Here is a 20,809-nt window from a genome sequence, read left to right as displayed (position 1 = left end):
AACACAGTCTCAATGATTAGTATTTGTCTTGTCTTCAAAGAATCCACATTTTAGTATAAAAATCAATATGAAAATAAAAGTGAAGTCTTACTGACATTTAGGTATTTAACAGCATAAGGGGGACTTGGAATATATTGTATATCTTGCTAGCTGCTGCCTTTAAAAAAACCATTAGCAATTAAATAAGTGGATTCACAAATTAATAAAAATTATCACAATAAAATACATTATATTTATTTATCTGGTAACGAACATACTTATTCTATAGATGAAAGCAAATGAGAGTTTAAACATTTTTTTCTCTAAATCATCTCTGAAAATGTATTAATTTTATAGCAACAATCTTTTTTAGTAAAAGTAAATTAAAATAGGTAATTCATATAGATTACATTCCTAAAATAACATATTAGTGCATTTTAATGAGTATATGCTTTCTCATTTTCTTTCCCTTGGATATAGATATAGTGTTTCAAAATGGAAGTAAATACACATAGCCAAAAACAAAACAAAAACAAGTATGCAAAAACATTTTATTTATAGATCAACATTTTTGACATGAAAGGTAGCCACTTTCAATTTCTCAGGAATGCCTAGAATCCAACAGTTTTCAGAAAGACTAGTTTGTTAACAATCATTCCACCATAGGAAAAAGAATTTCAGAATGAATATTAAAATGGCTTTGCTTACAGCAACTGATTTTATAAGGTAGAATGTGAGATAAGGTAGCTTTCTCAGGAAGTGAATGTCATCCAACTACGTTCCAAGTGTACGAAACCAGTTTATACAACAAACATGAGACTCACCTATGTGCATCGACTGTGCTCAAACAAGAATTCTTTATTAAAATATTCATTTTTCAAAAAAGCCTCACATTAACCCCTCAAACCAATCACCCCCCTTCTATGCCCAATACAACTCTTTTCTACTTCGAGTTGCATTACTTTATAGACAACTGTCAAATTCCAGGGGACCTGTACACTGACTTAGACTCTATGTAATATACATCAAACACAGGAACGGTCACTGACTTTAAGGGACAAGGGGTTAACTAACCAATAATAATTTAGCCAATGACATTTTAGTTGAGAGGGAAAAGGGCAGCTCCCAAATGTCCTTAACTTACAGGTACTTTTCTGTAACACGCAGATTGAAAAGATAATCTGTAAAACTAAAATCATTAGAAAATATCTTAAATAAAATGTTTTACATAAGTGTTAAATTTCAGATTCAAACCACATTTTCTTCTGTATTTCAATTTGGGGAAAATTTTCACAATTATTAGCTCTTCTTACTTACATTTATTTTAAATATTTAAATCTACTACACAGCAGTTTGTAAATTCACCTTGGCTGCCACTCCCCAAGTTTATGTGCTGTCTTTCCTCAGGTAAGTCCATTATATGCATGTAGTGCTGGGGAGGTTTAAATAGCACTTAAAGAATATTCAGGAGAGCTCTGAAATGTTGAGAGTTTCATTATTATCTATGTACTGCAGGATTTGTAATTCAGATTCATCACAGCAGTATAAATACTGTGTGAATGGAATGCACACGGTTCCCACAGACACACAAACTGAAGTCCAAAAGGCACAGAGTAATGCTGGTGGCTCTTTCTAGTCAGTTAAGAAACAATAAAAAGTCTGCATTATTCTTTCATAATTTAAATACTTAAGTAATCTCCACTTTTATTACTTTATAACAATGACTTCAAATTTACATTATTTTAAGTACCATTGTAATAGCTTAGTGTATAATACAGATATTTGCTAATATCCCATCCAAAAATTAAAAAAACAAAACAAAACAAAAAAGCTCTTCACTATATATATAAAAAATATTCTGAAAGACAAGAACGTAGAAGAGGGACTTACTTGGTACAGACTATTGACTCGCTTTCCTATCACCACAGTTATGACTCCAAAATTAACAAATATACAGCAATAATCGAAAGCAGTGCAAATATCTTTGGAGGTTAGGATGAAATTATAATTCAAGAACATAAAACAAAGAAAGAAAAAAAGGCAAGTACTTCAAGTACAAGGAACCAGTATGTTTGAGGTCCATCATAGTGTCTACTGGGGCGTCCTTCTTGTTTTCATTTCTTCCTCTGAAACACATTGGCCAACATGGCACCTGATGTTGTCAACTGGCCCATTTTGTTCAAAAACTTGGTCTTTGTATCTTCACTCACTAAACTTGCAGCAATTGACATTGAGCTAAAGAAGAAAGTTTAAAATTCAGGTAAAGCAATTAAAAATTACAATATTTAATTTTAAGTTTTTCATTTCTTCAGTAAATGTACTGTGAACTGGTATCGCAAAAGGGAAACTGGTATTTATGGGGAGGAGTTTTTATGTACCATCCTGGGTCAGGCGCTTTCGCGTCCATGCTTTATAAAAAAGGAAGCAGTGTTGTGTAGTGGTTAGGAGCGCATCGGGAAGGAGACTGAGTCTTGGCTCTGTCACTTACCAGCTGTGTGACCCTGCTGGGTAAGTTACTATTACCTAACTCACTGGGCTATTTGTGTGTGTGTGTGTGTGTGTGTGTGTGTGTACCTATCCTGATAGGATGAAACGCTTATTCCTTGCGGTCAGCTTTACAAAGGAAACCCCTTTGAGCTTTCCATGTAACTGAGTCCATTTAAGGTCAACTGCTCAAGGTTACTTCAGCAAGAGCTAAGAGGACGCACAGTCTACTTGTAAATTATTTCCTCTCCTCAATGCCCAACTTCACTCATTCACATCTATGCTTGTATTTTAATTTCACTAGATCTCTGAATTCTAATTAGTTTGGTTAGAAGCATGTGACTAGAATATTCACAGATTTATAATCCTTTATGCAGTGAGTCCAGTTACAGCTTACAAACTCCTGTCACAAATTTCTAAGAGACTATTTTGACCAGTGACTCCCAAACCCAACACACATAATCCCTTTGGAAGCTTTTAAACATACAGATCTCTAGGCTGAATGAGCCTGTTGAGAGGAGGGCACAGAGAATGGGGATAGAGATCTGAATTTTAAATTCCCCAGAAAATCCTGATGCAGATGGGTTGTGGACTAGCATTTAAGAACTGCTACTTTAAAGAATGTTCTTGTTTTTCAAGTAAATGACTACAATATAAAACACCATTACCACATGCAGAAAATTTAGAGAAATTAAGGTTAACATGAAGTCTTAAAAAAGGAATGCATGTCTTACCCTTGAGGCTCTTGGACGGTCTTATTCTCTACTTTTTGTTCACATTCTTTTATCATGGAACTTAAAATAACCTGATTAAAAAAATAACTTTAGTGAAATATAGTTGACATAGTGAAATGCTATGGTTAATCTAAAGTTTTTAACAGTCCTATAAGCTTATGTGTTAATTAAAAATTTAAAGTTTTGACAGTTACTTTGTTAAAGGGATTCACTTTAGATTGCCAGATCAGGTGTGGAAAGAGCATGAAAAGGTCTCAATCACATTAACTTAGTAAGTCATTGTGATTTTCACAAACCTCCCTTCTAAATCTGATTCCCAGTCTCCCTTAGTTTCCCCCATCTCATGTTAAAAGTAAAATGTGTATACATCTATACACTTAGCACACACACATACCATGGCCACGCACATATCTTCCCAGGAAAAGCTATTCTAGCCCATATATCTTTGCTTTCTCCAGGTTGCAAAAAGCAAGGTGCTCTATTTTAATGTTTACAACAGAGACCAGTATAGGTCTGTGGCTACTATAGTTTGGGACACTACATTGGGCGTCTAAAAATTCACATCCTTTTTGCAGGGAGACTAAGTGAAGGAAAGGGTGAGGGGGTCTAGCAGCCACACCAGAAAAAAGTGGCATTCCTGAATATTCTTGGCCTATGTTTGGGTACAAAGGTCACTAAACAACAAATATTTGCCACCTACTATGTGCCAGGCACTTTTTTAAACATAGAGAACAGCAAATGAAACAGACAACATTCCCTCCTTGTGAAGAGTTTGTGTTCCTATGTTCTGGACAATAAACACAAAGGAACAGGTAAATTAGATCGTATATTAGAAGGTGATAAGGGCTTTGGAGTACTAGACGGCCAAGAAGAATGTTACAATTTACATGAAAAAGCTAAGGGTCATGAACAGTCCTCGAAACAGGCCACAATGCAATGCTGCACTTGCCCTACTAGATTTCAGGACTTTTTAACAAGGCCACTGTATGAAGACTATATATCAGTTTCAATAACGTTCTCCAATAACAGGCACATAAAACCATAACAAGATAGTATTTTATATCCAACAAATGAACAAGTCTTAAGAATACCAAGTGTTGGCGGAGATATGGATGAAAGGGTACGGATTCCTATCTAGCCCTATCAGTCTGAAAAGTGTCCTTTCCCGTTGATCCCCAAGGATCTTAGGGCCAGCAGCCCTGGGGTCGGGCGGCGAAAGTGCATGTGGTACACCAAGAGGCAGTGTGCACGCTCACAGAAGCGCACGAGGTACACCGACAGGCAGTGTGCACACTCACGGAAGCGCACGAGGTACACCGACAGGCAGTGTGCACGCTCACGGAAGCGCACGAGGTACACCGACAGGCAGTGTGCACGCTCACGCAGTGGGCAGACTGAGCGGGGGAAGGGATCGGGGGAGGGGTGAAGGAGAGCTTTGCCTTTGTTTTGTTCTGCTTCCTCTAAGAGGGGAGAGTCGACCATGATTACAGATTAAAGAAAAGCTACAGGAAGACAGGCTGAAGACAGAGAATAAGAACCGAATGATACACGGGGTTTTGGAAGAAATAGGAAAACAAATAGTTATGAGGAAAAGGAGACAGAAAATAGACATCTTCTCAGGAAGTTGATGGTCGGAGATAACACTGTCTAGCATCTTACAGAGGAAAAGCATTTCACCTACACTGTCTTATTAGATCCTGATTATACTCAAACAGGAGAGATTGTTACCCACACTTTAGAGAATGAAAAAGGCTCAAACGTGTTAGAGGGGTTGCTCAGGATCTCACAACTAGTAAATAAACCTATAAAATGACATTGAACTAGATTTAAAAAAATTAAGTGCAGCATATCATAATCATGTCTCACATAAAGAGGAATAACAGTCTGTACAGGAGGTTTGAAAACATGTGCACGTGCCACTGACAGCACTGTAGTTACCTCATGCTCTGGGGAAAGATGTTCCATGTCAGTGCGTAAACATCTGAGACCAGGTAAAAAGTGATTAACCATTAAATCTTCCGAAATGACTTGAGACAACATAGTTAAGGGAATTAAAAACAACACAAAACTAGTATGTCCAACAGCACAGCAGAATGAAATAAAAGCAGCAGCTCTGAAATAACGCCGATGGCATGCAGGTCACCCAGAGTAAACAGGCTTCCTCGAGGACGATTCTCCTTTGTTGAGTCAGTTACTCATCGAGAGTCATTTGCTTTTATCCCCGCAAATCTCTCTGCCTATGGTTCTCATTACCGTAGCGTTACACAATTATGCTACGTAAGCACAAAATAATGAATGTGAAAATTAAATCATGTAATTTAATGGGATGTTTACATGAGTAGAGTGAGTATAGGAAGTAAAACTGGCCCTGGCCAGTGTTCTTCAGTTGGTTGGAGCATCGGCCCATGCGCTAAAGGAAGGTTGCAGGTTCGATCCCTGGTCGGGGTGCATATGGGAGGCAACCAATTGATGTTTCCCTCCCTCCCTCCCTCTCGCTCTAGAATCAATGAAAAAACATATCCTCGGTGAGGATTAAAAAAAAGAAAGAAAACTGATGTTTCCATGACAACTAAATTGAAAGTTTTAGAAAAAATGGATGAAGGCCAATTGCTTAAAACATTGCTTTTTAATTATGTATGTATGCGACAACTGTAAAAGATTAGTAAAAAAAAAATAAAACTAGAATAATTCTATAACCAGTGTCAGAAAGATTTCTTGATCTTTTTAAAAAAAAGACTTAACCTGAAAATCATAGATGTGGTTTTTTGTCTAAGAAAGATATTTTTCTAATCAGGAATCACACAAATGAAATGCCTCAGTCTTACATCAAAGGATTGGTAAGAGCCTGGCCAGTGTGGCTCAGTAGTTGAGCGTCAACCCATGAACCAAGAGGTCACAGGTTCAATTCCCCAGTCAGGGCACACGCCTGGATTGCCAGCTCAATGCCCAGCAGGGGGCGTGCAGGAGGCATATGATAGGTATTTCTCTCACATTGATGTTTCTATCTCTCTATCCCTTTCCCTTCCTCTCTCTCTCTAAAATCAATTTAAAAAAAGAAAAAGATTGGTAAAAGAAAATATATTTATGCATTCCAAGTTAAAATAAGTTATCTTAGGTATATAACATTCTCTTGATTCCTTGCTTTAGCCATCCTATTAAACTGATCTACTACTGGTCCTAATTGAATTGGGTAAGAGAGCTTTTACTGTAATATTAGTACTAGTTATATTTCCTGGTCGCCTTTGAGTTTTAGTTGATTATTTTGACATTCAAAGGAATCAAGAAAGCAGATGCATTTTTCAAGAAAACAATTCACCTTCCTTATCTACCTCAGTTCTGATATACCCTCACCTTATCACAGTTGTCAGGCATTTAACAAGTTCTTTTTAATATTATACCGTATTAAAAGTGAAAAATGCCAGAAAACGAGTTCCCTTAAAAAGATGAGTAAATTAGTCTTTTTAGAAAGAAAAATAACGAATTTAAGTAAAAAAATCAGTATATCATACAATTAGGCCTTAAAAATACAGTTACAAATAAAATGTGTTTGTAAACAAGGTTCCTCTTACATATAAACCAAACCCTACAGACATAAAGAGGGCTGCAACCTAATGGTCATGTAGTCTTATTTTCTAGATATGGGGAAAGTACCACCAAGAAGGAACTGTGAATGACCTTTGGATTAGTCATTAAGACTCTGATCTAGAAATATGTGCATGGATCAAGGAGCTGAAGATGGCCTTGTTTGGAGGTAAGAGGGAATTCACTCTTCTCTGCTTTTTCTACTCTGTTTGGTTCTATCTTTTCTCCATGGAACCAAACAATCTTTCTTAAGGGCTGAAGGCTCACAGGTCATTTAGTCCTATCTCACATTAGGAATCACCTCTATCTACCTCGTCTTGTGAATGCTGGTTACAAGGCCCCTGACTGCTAACAATGACTGGACATTCAGTTTCCTAAGAGAGATCCTTGCATTTTTAGATAGCTCCATGAGAAAATCTTTCTAATACACAAAATCGGCCTCTCTGTGGCCTCTGCTTGTATTAGTTCTGCATCTCAGTTACAGTGTGCCTAAACTTTCTGCTCTAATAACAACTTTTAAAATACTTTTTAAATTATCTTTTCGTCCCCAAGCCATCTCTTCTCCAGGTTAAACATTTCTAAATTTCTTCAAAAAAATTTAAAATATGATTTCTTGACTTACTGCCATGCTGAATGTTAAACATTACAGTTATTCTATGTCCTATTTAAATATCATGTCAGTGTTGAGAGGAATACACCAGAGTATTCTTGCCAATGCTGCTCAGAATGGAACGGAACTCAGAATGCAATGGAGCAGCAGAACAGATTCGGACAATGTGACTCTATTAGTGGCCACACCATCCTGTTGACACAAGTACAAGCTCTGACTCATGCAGAACTAACATTTTTAGTACTTGAACAGGGTCTATTGTGAAGTTGGTTCTTCCCGGTACTGCACTGATGTAAAGACTTTTTAATGTATTTACTCTAGTAACATTCTCTGCATACTTAAGCCCACAATAATATTCCTTCTATGCAGACTTCCCTTCTATGCAGCCTTCTACGCTTGTTAGAAGCCACTGCCTTGCCCATTGATCTTCTGACTTTCCCATTTTCCTTGAGGCATATCGCTTTATAAACTCTCTGCTACTTCAGAATATACATGACTTATCACTTCAGTTTTTCAACGTCTACTTTTACAAAGTCTAGGGAACAGGTGTGAACATTCCAGTGTTTTCTTTTTTTGAAATGCAAACTCTGACATGCCATTATTACTTTCATGTAAGGGTCCTGTCACTTCTCCATTACTGAAGAGTTCTTCCCTGCTAATTCAGAATATCGCTTCCTCTTTTTGCTTCCTCTATGTTTAATAAGCTGAAAATGCCAACAAGATAAATCAAGAATGATAGTAAGTTCTCCTTTTAGTGGAATCAAACTTCTAGAAGATGGACTAATGGAGAGTTAAGGCACAAAATTATCAAATATGGTATCTCTGCCCACTTTATAATCCATATTATAAAAAAACGGTTTACACCAACCAGATGAATAGTTTGTAGTAGAGTCCCAAAATAAAATGCTCTCAACCATGCATCCAACCTCAAGTTTTAACATTTCCAAAAGTACAAACAGCTCCTCAACAAACAGCTCTAAGCTTCTACTTTCTCCATTTGACTTACTCTGAACAAAACTAACCTCCCACTGGAACACTCCAGTTAAGGATCCAGTGCCAGCAAGTTTCAGGGGCATTTTGGAACATATCTGTCTCATTTGAAAGTATCTGTTCACTTTACTTATTACTTCAATCTGGTATATAACAATATGACACTCAATGTACAGTCGATGTATATAGAATTATACACCTGAAACCTATATAACTTTATTAACCAATGTCACCCCAATAAATTCAATACAAAAATAAAATAAAAAATAATAAGAACAATGTGAAACCATAAATTTTAATCCTAAAACTCTTCCTTTGTTCTTTACTTTCCCCTATGAATCACTAAAAACTTCTCTCTACTGTCACTTCTTTCCTGTTATAATCAAACTCTGACTATGGTGTCCAGCATGTACTTTTATATTTGTTTCAGTATCCAGCTTGTCACTCCTTTTTTGACCTCTTAGTTCCCCTTTCTTGAACTCACCTGCCTTTCAATGGGAGAGCCTAGAAACTGGAGTTCATTTGGCTCACTATTATCTCTACTTCCTTCTTAGTTTTATTTTACTAGGCCTAAAGAGTAAAGAAAACATTTAAGAGGATAGCTAAAGTTCTTTGTTCTAGTCACAGTTTTGCTTTTTAATTATAAAAAACAGAAGTGACTAATGTAAGCTTTATTTTAATCATTTATAAAATGCAGTGGTTGATACAGATTAAATGATCTGAGCTTTCCTCCACTTCTGCCTTCACTGAAGATGATCAGTCATACTGGCACTGTACTTTTAGAGAGGAAGAGAGGAGGGGGGCGGGGGGGGGGAGAGAGAGAGAGAGCGAGAGACATTAATCAGTTGCTCCCCGACCAGGGATTAAACCCACAATCCAGGTATGTGCCCTGGCCGGGAATCGAACCCACCACCTTTTTGGTGTATGGGACAATGCTCTAGCCAACTGAGCCACACTGGCAGGGTGCACTGTACTTTTTCAATGAGTGACCTCTCTCAGGAGGTATTCACTGTATTCCACTGGATACGGATGGTTCAACATTCACTGAAAAATCCAAACCCAAGGACACATACAGGCTTCCTTTTGATTAACAGAAGCCTCAGCTATAATTCATCTCTTGATCAGTTATACAGCAGATTAACATAAATAAAAATTAGTCAGTGTTTTTAAAACTACATAAGCACAGAGGACTTAAAATTATCTTGTAAAATTATGAGAGGGCTAGAATAAGGAGTGGGGAAAGTCAAATCAAATTTTTAATTTTCTGCAATCCTTATGTGAGTTGAAGAAAAAAATTCAACTTCTTAACCTTTAACAACAGAGGTGGTTCACTGTAAGATTGGTTATATAAACATAGATACGCATTATTCAAGGATACAACAACAGGAAAGTGCACTGTAGGCTTCAAAAAGATGGGTAGCAATGTCCAGTCTTTTGGAATCCACAATTTGTAAGTTGTTCACCAAGGCTAACTTATGCAAATGTGGTATAACAACTGAAAAATAGAAAAGGAAATTATTACATTTTTTATCCCAAACGTGCACACACAACACTCAGACATCTTAAAAAATAATTTTTCATTTTAATTTATAAAATTTCATTTTAATTCTAGATGATTTTCAAAAGATTATCCACATCCTATGCTTGCTTTCTCTTACTAGGAAAGAAAGCGTATTTTTCAGAATAGCGTGATCTGAGAATTGGGAGAAACAGACTATAGCACTGTCATTATGACCTAATTAAGAGGATGTATACAGGTTGTTTGGGCTCGTTGTAATTCAATTTCCCAATTTGAAAAACAAAAAATAAATAAACAAATGTAAACAACATACTTTTTGTACTGTTATTTTTACAAATAACTTTCTTTATAAGAATCAGGTATTTCCATTGCTAGTAAACAAAAGATAAATAAAGTATATGTAGTCTTTTTCAACATCAAATTATTTCACACCTTTATAAAATTACTATTTGTTCTAGTTTCTCAAATTCTTAGCAAAGACCAATGTTAAACAGCACTGATAGTTGAGTGTTTTAAGTTACTCAGTGGGCTCAGTATCTTATATCTCAATGAATAATATGAAATTTCAAAAATATAGTCAACCTACTGCTAAAATAAAAGTGATGGCCCAAGAAACAATTCAGTAGCAGTGAATTCTCCTACTGCCTAAGACTGTCTTCTAAATATATACCATTTCCCACTAAAACTAGGATTCCTTGGAGAAATGGCTCCAGGGTAGGGTCAAACTGTTGGTCACATGGCCCCTTGTTGATCACAAGTCTCTGCTTGGTTGGGGAACACGAAACATCATTCATAAGCACGCACTCTGACCAACTACAGTGACTTCTTTCATGTTCACATTGAGTTTGTGTCTATTAAAGCCACACTCTCCTCCTAGAAAAACTTCCTGCTTCCTCAATAAACAGATACTATAAACACAACTTTTATGCTTAACTTAGTAAATGGCAAAAAAAACCCCACAAAAAATTAGGATAACAAAAGCCATTTCTAGGAGACTTTTTGGCTTGTGAAAATTAGTTAACTACATAATTCAGAGGAGCTCTAAACAAATTTTAGGAAACAAAAACTCCAAACAATCATGATTTCCCAGTGAAATCATTTAAACTCCAATTCATTCACTGGCATGCTGAGACAAGTTAATGAACAGAGCCACCAAACTGGTGGCTCCTAAGATACTCTCTCTCAAAGATTCTCTAGTTCATTTCTGCCCAAACCTTTTAAGACTCATCTTCCTTGCACTTCTTTATCTATTGCCACATGGCCTCTTTATTCCTTCTGCTCTTTCTCTGACCAACTACCCAGGTAATTCTTCCTGAATGTTCTCCTTGGAAACTCAACAACCACACTGCACACTATCCTCTTAACCTGCTTAACTAGAAATCAAATCTACAGAAGTTACTTTAAATCCTAGTCTAGAGCCAGTTAAGAGTTATAACTAAGAATCTTCCTAAATCTCAGAAGGGAGACAGAATTAACTCCAGAATTCAACATTTCATTATATGTGCATTGTCCCGGGCTGCGACATCTGTACCGATTGTGTTTCTGTAGCTCAGTAAGTGTTCATGACCTCAGCAGACCTTTTGGACACTACAGTTCAAATCCTGATTTCCTGTTGATGACTCTTAAAAATACCAGGCTGGATACGCAATAACCAGCCTGTGGGAGAATCCAATTTTGTACTAGAAAGCAAACTGACTTATGAAGCCAAACTTGTGGTCCTCCTTAGAGCATGTCAAATTGCTAAGAATAAAAGGGCTAAAGTATAGCAGTGATAACTGACATGCGTTTGGAGTAATAATTACTGGAAGCCTGATGCCACCCAAAGAAACTGCCATAAAGGCTGAGGCCCACAGTAAAGAGATACTATAGAAACACAAGAATATGTTTTAGCAGATAACCCTGCAGATCATTCAATAGATCAACAAGCTGTGAATTAAAACAAAATAATATGTCATAGCCTTGGCTGGTTTGGCTCAGTGGTTAGTGTCAGTCATGGACTGAAGGGTCCCGGGTTTGATTCTGGCCAAGGGCACATACCTCGCTCAGTTGCAGGCTCCATCCCAGCAACCAAGGGGCCCATGTGGGAGGCAACCAATCGATGTGTCTTTCTCAGACTGATGTGTCTCTTTTACATCAATGTTTCCCCCTCTCCCTCCCTCCCTCCCTCCCTCCCTCCCTCCCTCCCTCCCTCCCTCCCTCCCTCCCTCCCTCCCTCCCTCCCTCCCTCCCTCCCTCCTCCTCTCTCTTTCCCTTCCATCTCTCTGAAAAGCAATGGAAAAAATATCCTCAGGTGAGGATTAAAAAGAAGAAGAAAAAAGAAAGAAAAAAAGAATCCCAAAATAATAACTGAATGCCATGCTAAGTGGAAGAAATGCATATTCTTCATAATATATCTAGAAACACAAAAATTTCTTTAAAAATAAGAATTAAATAATAAGCTCTAAATATAAGGCAGCACAGTATTTTGAAATTAACAGTTTTAAGAAATATTTTTAAAATAACTTGAAATTGTTTGAGTTATTTCCATATGTGTTACAGCAGTCAGTGTACAGTATAAGAAACCATCCAGTAATAGTAATACTGAGCAATTCACAATAACCAACTTGTTTCACTTTCAGCTTTCAGTACACGAAAGACAAAGTGGAGAAAGGCTTTAATACATGACAAGTACTCAGAGAAGCCTCTGGCTTTGATCCGACATTACAATTCAGGAAAAAAGGTACAAAGATGCAACTTACACTCATCTCGGAACCTTGGTTCTGCGTTAGGCCCAACTCTCCCAAATGTTTTTATGATCTCTATATGCAAAGAATATTGGTCTTGATACTGAGGATCTTCCAGGAAAGAAGCCAACTGCATTTTCACTCTTTCCAGCAACTTAAAAGTGGATATTGTACAGTCATTTTATAGAACATTAAAATTGAGCAGAGTTGTTAAAGAGACAGATACACATTAAACACGGCTTCCAGCATTGGAGTTAAATGTTTTATATCAACATGGTAGCAAAAATTTGAAATTAAGCACTTAGTTTTTTGACTCAGAAAAGGTTTTACCTTTTAATGCTTAATTCCTCATTTTTTGTTTTAGGAAATAAAAAAATAGTACCTGAAAACTTAAAACAAATAAAAAGACCCCACTATATTTAGGGAAAAAAAGAGATAAATAGTATTTTGTATCTAAATTATAATTCTTAAAACAAATCACAGTATAAGTTACCCAATTATTCACCTTCCGAAAGCTATGAGTCACTAATGACTTACATCTTACTCATATTTCCCTAAAAGACATTTTTATTTTAGGATTTAAGAACATGTTGAAATTTGGCCAAAACTGCAAGCTTGGCAGAATGATGTACTTTTTTTTTTTTATGTTGCTTCACCAATGAAATATATAAGTGAAGAATGGAAAACATTTTTTCCATAACCAACAAAGTTATTTAATTTTTGTTATAAAACAATCTACATGACAAAGGAATTTTACAAAACAGTGTTTCTTTTTTGGGGAAGTGTCTATTAGATGAAAAATCTTGTTTTACATTTAAGTGGTTAAGTAATATGTCCACAAATAATTTATCTTCTATAGGGTTTTTCATTTGTATAAAGACATGTCCAATTTCATAATAATGGATGAAATTTTGATACTAATTTTGAGAAGTGTCTTACAGTTAATATGGCAGATAAAAGTTAACAAACTTGAAATTAAAACATAAGTTTCTAGTTCAAAACGAAATGTTGGGGATGTGGCTTTGGTAGTGTGTAGCAGACGTGGCAGAGCAGTGTCCCAGTGAGGTGTGAGGCAGTGAGGTACCAGTCCATTCGATGACTTGCAGCGTGACATCAATGACACAGTCAGGAGAATACGTGTGCCCTCCAGCCTCCATTTGTGACCAGCCTCCATTTGTGACACCAAGATAGGTTTGTGTTCCTAAAGTTATCTGACAAAGTAGTCTTCAAAACTGTACAAACTGGCAATCAGGGATTTATGTACACTGTCCAGAAGTCTAGTGGATAATAGGCGGCTTTGGAACTAGATATGGTTTGAAGGATTACTCAAAACTGCAGTACCCAGCTAGGCTTAAAATAGAACATCTGAGAGTCGGCTTATACTTAATTTTCTAATTGAGAAGAAAAACTAGAGATTTTCTTAGGATACAATAATATACTCTGGGCAGACTATTATGTTTTCAAATACTGAGGTCCTCTTCTGGCCACAAGTAAGAAATAAAATGAAAGGTATGATGCTCCCTGCCCTCACCACCAGGTACATGTACAATAATCTGTTATCACCTCAACAATACACAGATAGAAATAAATTTCATTTCCTACCTCTCTTTGAATAACCGTTTCCATAATAGTGCCAAAGGCTGGAATTGTGGCAATCCTGACAGAGCTGTTAGAATTGAAAGAGAAAGAAACTGAAGCTTTCTTTGATATGAATAACTATTATTAAAATGTATATCAAAGTAAGTACAATGTAAATATACTGTATTAAGTCTCTAGCAATGACAAATTAAAATTTTAAAAGGCAGACCAAGAAGAATGCTCAAAAAGGCAGACAGGATAACTTAAGGTCGCAGTCTGTGAAACTCACAATTCAGGATCACTGGACAAGGTAACAAGGGCCGGAGCAACCCGCTTGTCAACTAACGCTTCACTCATGCCTCGTAGAGTCAGCTGTAAACCAGTCAACATGCAATAAAAAATGGTTTGGTAAACTGGAATGAGAACTGGGTTAGCTGTGACTGAGGATGGGCAGGCAGACTGATTGGCCTTTCTTGGTTTAGTCACCCATTCGAGACATTAAAATGTTAAGCCTTTGGTTCATGCCACTATACTTACTGGTAACAACATATTAGTGAGATTAGCAGAGCATCCCTTCTTGGCTTGGAAGAAATAGTCCATCAGCATGTTTTAAGTTTTGGAAATGTTTATTGAGAACTAATACTACTAATATATATATATTTAAATATATGGCCTCCAAATTAAGCTTACTGTGAAGGTTGATCTAAAGATGCATAAATATCTTGAGTATGATAAAGTTTAAAATCAATAAGCATACTCCAATATTATTATTTTAAAGAGATAAACATATTCGTCAATGAATTTAAAAGCTGATGGTTACTTCTTGACAGGCGCGCTTTGAAAGGGATGCTGAATGTAAAAGGCAGGGACCACACTTACATTTCAGGGTCACTGGAGAGAGTAATGAGAGCAGGAACCACCCTCTGAGCTACCAGAGTTTCATTCACCCCCTTCACCAACAGCTGAGTGGGCGGCGCAGGGGGTATTCACAGGTGATGCATGTTAAGAGCAAACACAATGCCACGGGAGGAAGAAAGGAATAACCAAGAGAAAGAGAGAAAACACAAAAGCAAAAACAAAATTAGAAGCTAAGCAAATATTGCTACTGGAGCTTTATAAAGGCAGAGTGCGCTCAGGAGGAAAATAAAGCTTAAATAGCCTGGCAGTCCACAAGAACAGAAGTTTGTCCAATTCAATGGCAGTTTGTACTTTTGGTCAGTCTATGCAATTTCAATGTTCAATTAAGATGCAATTTAAAGAAAGCTTCACTTAAAAAAAAAAAAGCTAAAAGGAAGACACATACTGGATTCTATGGTTAAAATTCTTTAAGTAAATCTGGTGTGATTTTATTATGACCAACAAGGTACAAACTGGACTGTTTTCAAACAAAACTCAAATGGCTAGTAGCCACCACTAAATCGCTTCTGACTGTTCTATAGCAAGTAAATTTAAAATTCACATAGGAAAATCCCCAACTTTTTACATCACATAGTTTTCTCTTTTGAGGTAGAGAGAGATATAATATAGCCTAGTGGAAAGTATGACATGTGGGAGTAAGATCTGGGTTCAGACTCTAGCTCTCCACTTATTAACCATGTGGCTTTAGGAACATTATTACTTAATCTCTTGAAACTCAAGTTTTCTCATCTGAAAATGGTGATACTGTCAATCTAATTTAAAGGATAGTTATGCTAATAATTACACATAATATACTTAAACATTGTGCCTGACAAAGACTAAACATTCAAGAAACATGAGTTTAATTATTATGAGTACTCCAAGGATATATGATTTGTGATATATTAGGAAAAAATTTTAAAAAAATTTATTGTATGGTGAAAGATGGAAACTAGACTTTTGGTGGTGAGCATGATGTAGTACATAAGATGTCAATTTATAATATTGCATACCTGAACTTATATAATGTTATAAACCAATGTTACTGAAATTAAAAATATATTATAAAAACAAAAATTTCCTGATTGGTTCAAGTAGCTAACATTTACAAAGAGTTCTTTGATATTTCTCTAAAAGCTCAAGTAAATAAAAAAGTATATACAATGAGCACAGACTCATCTCTATAATCTAATCATAAAATAAATCATTTAGCCACCAACCCTATATAATAGAACAAGAGGGCAATATTGAGAAATATGCATCTTGTTTTTAGAAAAATTACTGAATTTTACGACTTTAATAGAGAAGGGCAATATCCTAATCATAAATTCTCAAATTCAGAATGTAAACACAAAGTAATGCTAAATGCTAATCAATCTGTTCTCTTGTAAGAGAGAACCAGTCCTCTTGGAAGATAAAAGATGCCATGGAATTTTCAGTTACAAAAGCCCAACACCGTGTGCATATGTTAACACATTTCTCCTACACAACACATCAGAGGGAGCGGAGCTCACTTTATGTGAAGATTCTTAATTTTACAATCTGTTACCATTTAACAACTGATTCACTTTAGAATTTACTTCAACATTCTCAAATAATTTTTATAAAAATACCACGGATAATTAGGCAGGAATAAAATGACATGAGAACTTTTTTATTTACTACTAGTATCAAACATTAATGATATCAGGTACAAACAAATAGGAAAAAGAAGTTTAAATACTGTTAAATAAAACCCTTATCTCTGTATCATTTTATAAATTAGCTTAGATCTGAATCAGTTAAGTGTACCTTGAAATGTGTTACCTTATGCCAGCTAAAAAACATTAATAAAAAAAGAGGATAATCTAGGGACAAGTTAATTTTTCACTACTTTGGGTTTTTTTAAGGCTAATTTCTTTGCTAAGTTAGACTATCAGACAACAAAATTTAAAGCTATCAATTATTACACACTTTACATACAATATCTCATTTGATCTTCAAACCTGATGAGGTAAGTACAAGTATTATCAGTGTTTCAAACAGATGAAGAAATGAGCCTTAAAGAAGTTAAGTAACTTGGTCCAGGGTTTTAGAAGTGAAGCTAGAAAATGGAGCCCATCACACCTGTCTAAAGCCCATGCTCTCTGTGAGCTCTTACGTGCTTTATTTCCTTATGATCGACATAAGAAACTATTACATGAAGTTCTTTCTGCATCTTTTGGGAAACTCATTATGTCACACTGGGAGACACATGATAAAGTCACCTTATAAATCAATTTCAATAAGAATTCGCTACTTCAGAGAGTAACGTACTGCCTGCTACTAACAATGAAAACACACAACTCACTGGGTTTCCCCTTTTTGTCCTTCGTCTGAAAACTCAGAGATAAATTTAGTGTTTATTTTCACTGAGGTATCTCATATTATGTTCCTGGTATAGCATTTCTTGCTTTCTTCTCAATAGTTTCTGGTCTTACATTAAATTTTTTATTTTATTTTAGGTGTCCTGTTTTTCTGTTTTTAATTTAAAATTAACTTATTTTTTTGGGTGGCGGGGAAGCAGGCATAACTATAAATTATACACTATTAGTATCAAAGCAAATATTATAAATATACTTATTACTTTAATATAATTTTGTTTAAAATAAGGGTCATTGACAAAAAAGTAACTAATTCTTCCTGATGGTTTTTACTAGCATGCTCAGTGAAAACTTATCATAAATAAATTTGAAAAAATGCTGAAATAAGTCTCTCAAATTAGACTCAGAAGCTCATAATCAACCTGAGAAAACACTGAAAGCTGCTTAAGCATAGGCATAGTTTCTAGACCAGCACTGACAGCAAACATAGAAACCAAAACCTGACAAAAGCCACATATGAGAAATAAGGTGGAAAAAAAAATTCAAAAACAAATAAAAAGGGAGGGTGCTTCATTTTATTTATTTAAATTATTTCCACTTATATGAGTTGCTTTACCAGTGTATACATACAATTTAGAAACAAATGGTTTAAAAGCAATAGTTTTTATAGTCCTAGAATAAAATCCTATGAAGAGAGTATATTTAAAGAAATAGCTCTTCATTTAAAAGGATGCTTTTTTCTTTTGGGAGGAGGAAGGGGTTAAAGAGAGACTTTTTTCTTCCAAGGTAATTACTCTTTTTCAGCATACTGAATAATCAAAAATTATTTACACCAGAAGGAACTTATATTAGACATCAAACTGAATTTCTAATTTGGCATTCACCTTGACAAAGAACACTTGCTTACAGTTTTATGGACAGGGAATTTTCAACTTCCAGATAACAACGAAATTTTATTTAAATTCCACAAATCTAATTTACATATTTAAAAGTTTCAGAAAGTATATATTTTAAATATATCAGAGCTCTATCCTTCAATTGCAATTTATCTTAAATTGTGGGAAAATTCCAATTTTTGTGTGAATAAATATCCAATTTTTCTTGTGGAAATAAATTAAGATATTTTAAGAATCACATGCATATTTGGGACACTTTAGTTTGGATAAATATGTTCCCTAAACTACTATATTATTTTGTGAAGTAACAGCATAAATTTAAAAAAAATCATAATAACAGTTAACATTTATTAAGCTCTTATTATGTGCCAGACACTGTTTTAAAGGCTTTATAAGTATTCTTTTAAAAAAATGTTTTTATTTATTTTAGAGAGAGAGAAAGGGAGAGGGAGAGAGAGAAACATTGTTCATCAGCTCCCTCCTGCATGCCCCCTACTGGGGACTGAGCCCAAAACCTGGGCATCTGCCCTGACCAGAACTTGAATTGGCGACCTTTTGGACAACACTCAACCAACTGAGCCACAGTGGCCAGGGTTTTTTTTTTGTTTTTTTTTTAATTAAATATGTCTTTATTTTTACAGAGAGAGAATGGAAGAGGGGGAGGGAAAAATAAGTATTAATTCTTAATATTAACAAAAATCCTTTGGGATGGGTATTTATTATCATCTTCACTTTGTAGATGAGGAAACTGAGGCAAGAGATGTTTGAACTTGCCACTAAGTGGCAGAGACAGTCAATGAACCCAGGTAGTCTGGCTCTATGGCAAGACTCAATAGCAATAAGAAATACTCTACACCAATTTTAGTGCTCAATTACCAGTTCTAGAAATATATATATATTTCTAAGCAATGACCTAATTTCCTCTATGATGGGTACAAAAAACAGGTATTTCAGTTTTCACAGTTAACTTGGGTAGGTGGCGATTTAAGAAAATCTAGTTAAATCATATGAACAGTCTATTCTCTCTTATAAATCTATGTGCTGATAATCTACAGGGATGCTATTCCTGATATGATATGTGAGGGAATAGTGAAGTAGAAGTAATCAATAAAATAAATATTTCCATAATGGCAACAATTGATTTTTTAATGCTATTCATGAATACAACTATATTTTATAACTTTAAAAGTATCTGATATTGCTTTAGTTTATTTTTGTAGGCATATACCTCAGTAAATAGAAAAGTATAGTTGGAAAGATTTACATAGCATGGAAATTAATATAAGATTTAAAAGAAAACCTGAGAAATGGAACTGAGAATAACATCCAAGGAACCATCAAGGCTAGAAAACATTCTTAAAAATGTCAAAGCTAAATTTCTGCCCCATCACACAGTACACAACTAGACACTATTCAATACCATAAAATACGCAGCAACATAATATGCGAAGCCTTTTTTTAAAAAAACATTCCCTTCTCCCTCTTCCAGAGAAAATGATTATAATGTGAACCAACAGAAGCATTTGTTTACATACCTCAAACATTCTAGCAGCAGTACACCTCACAAGTGCTGAAGTATGGACAACACCATACCATAAAACCGTTAACAATAACTCATGGTAGGCTGGATTTGCACTGAAAGAAAAAGCAAATCAGTGTTAAAAGTGAGAGCCACAGTGCCTTATGGGTGTACTGAAAAGGACTATACTTATAAGGAATATTAATAATAAAATATTGGTAAAACACAGAATTACTTGGTATAGTTTAATGTGTTACATCTAAGATTCTTTAAAAAAGGAAGACACCCTATAAAACTACAAACGTTCAGCATACTCAAAAATTATACTTTTAGCTTCTCTAAGCTAAAATTATGATAGGAACTTCAATTCTTTAATAGCATAAAAGTGAAAATTATTTAAAAAAAAGAAAAAGAAAATTTACCTATGAGATAAGAAAGAGCACCGACTAAGAGTCAGATGGGTAATTTACAGCCTTAGTGGATCTAATTTCTGTATCTATCGAAAATGGAGAAGCAATACCTGTCCTATCTAGGTTACATAGTTAGTTGTAGGATCAAATAACATCAACTCAAATCATCTATATGGAAGAGTACGCTGTGTGGGAAGCCCATCACAATGCAAGATAATATTATTAATAAATGCACAAGCCTGCTCTCAGCGAAGACTGGATGAACACTGCTTTAGCAACAGATGATGTGACTATGAGTGGGGCTAGGCAACCAAACGGAACAGAAACAGGAGCCTCATGACTTGGCTTTCACTTGGGGTTCCTTTCTCAGTTCTGGGAAAACTAATTTTTCTTTAAATCTTTATTTGATTTTACTTCTCTGAAGACTTTAAAGAAAATATAAGTCTGTGTCCTTTATTATAATGTATTGATTACAAAATATTATAAGAACATATAAATAAGCAAAACAAAACCCCAAAAGTCTCTAAACCAAAAGATATGGTGTGT

The 20,809-nt window shown here is 35.3% G+C and overlaps 1 protein-coding gene across 3 annotated transcripts in view; it reads right to left on the bottom strand.

Annotated features, from left to right (window-relative positions):
- Positions 1–516: 516 nt before the first annotated feature.
- RELCH (RAB11 binding and LisH domain, coiled-coil and HEAT repeat containing) overlaps positions 517–20,809 on the bottom strand; it is an 89,870-nt gene continuing 69,577 nt past the window's right edge. Inside the window, exons 22-29 of one of the 3 annotated variants that reach the window (XM_016223520.2) lie at positions 19,870–19,969; positions 15,079–15,161; positions 14,224–14,287; positions 12,637–12,775; positions 9,758–9,874; positions 5,136–5,224; positions 3,198–3,268; positions 517–2,214 (exon numbers count right to left, since the gene is read on the bottom strand). In XM_016223520.2, coding sequence (XP_016079006.2) covers positions 2,094–2,214; positions 3,198–3,268; positions 5,136–5,224; positions 9,758–9,874; positions 12,637–12,775; positions 14,224–14,287; positions 15,079–15,161; positions 19,870–19,969 — 784 coding nt within the window. In that variant the 3' untranslated portion in view covers positions 517–2,093. Of the gene's footprint in view, positions 2,215–3,197; positions 3,269–5,135; positions 5,225–9,757; positions 9,875–12,636; positions 12,776–14,223; positions 14,288–14,488; positions 14,572–15,078; positions 15,162–19,869; positions 19,970–20,809 lie in introns of those variants that run through there. The other 2 variants (XM_016223522.2, XM_016223521.2) reach the window with 2 other exon arrangements.

This window comes from Miniopterus natalensis, chromosome 7, assembly GCF_054644295.1.
Source record: "Miniopterus natalensis isolate mMinNat1 chromosome 7, mMinNat1.hap1, whole genome shotgun sequence".
NCBI classification, from domain to species: Eukaryota; Metazoa; Chordata; class Mammalia; order Chiroptera; family Miniopteridae; genus Miniopterus; species Miniopterus natalensis.
The sequence above is the reverse complement of the archived record's forward strand: the minus strand, read 5'-3'. Positions and strand labels throughout refer to the sequence as shown.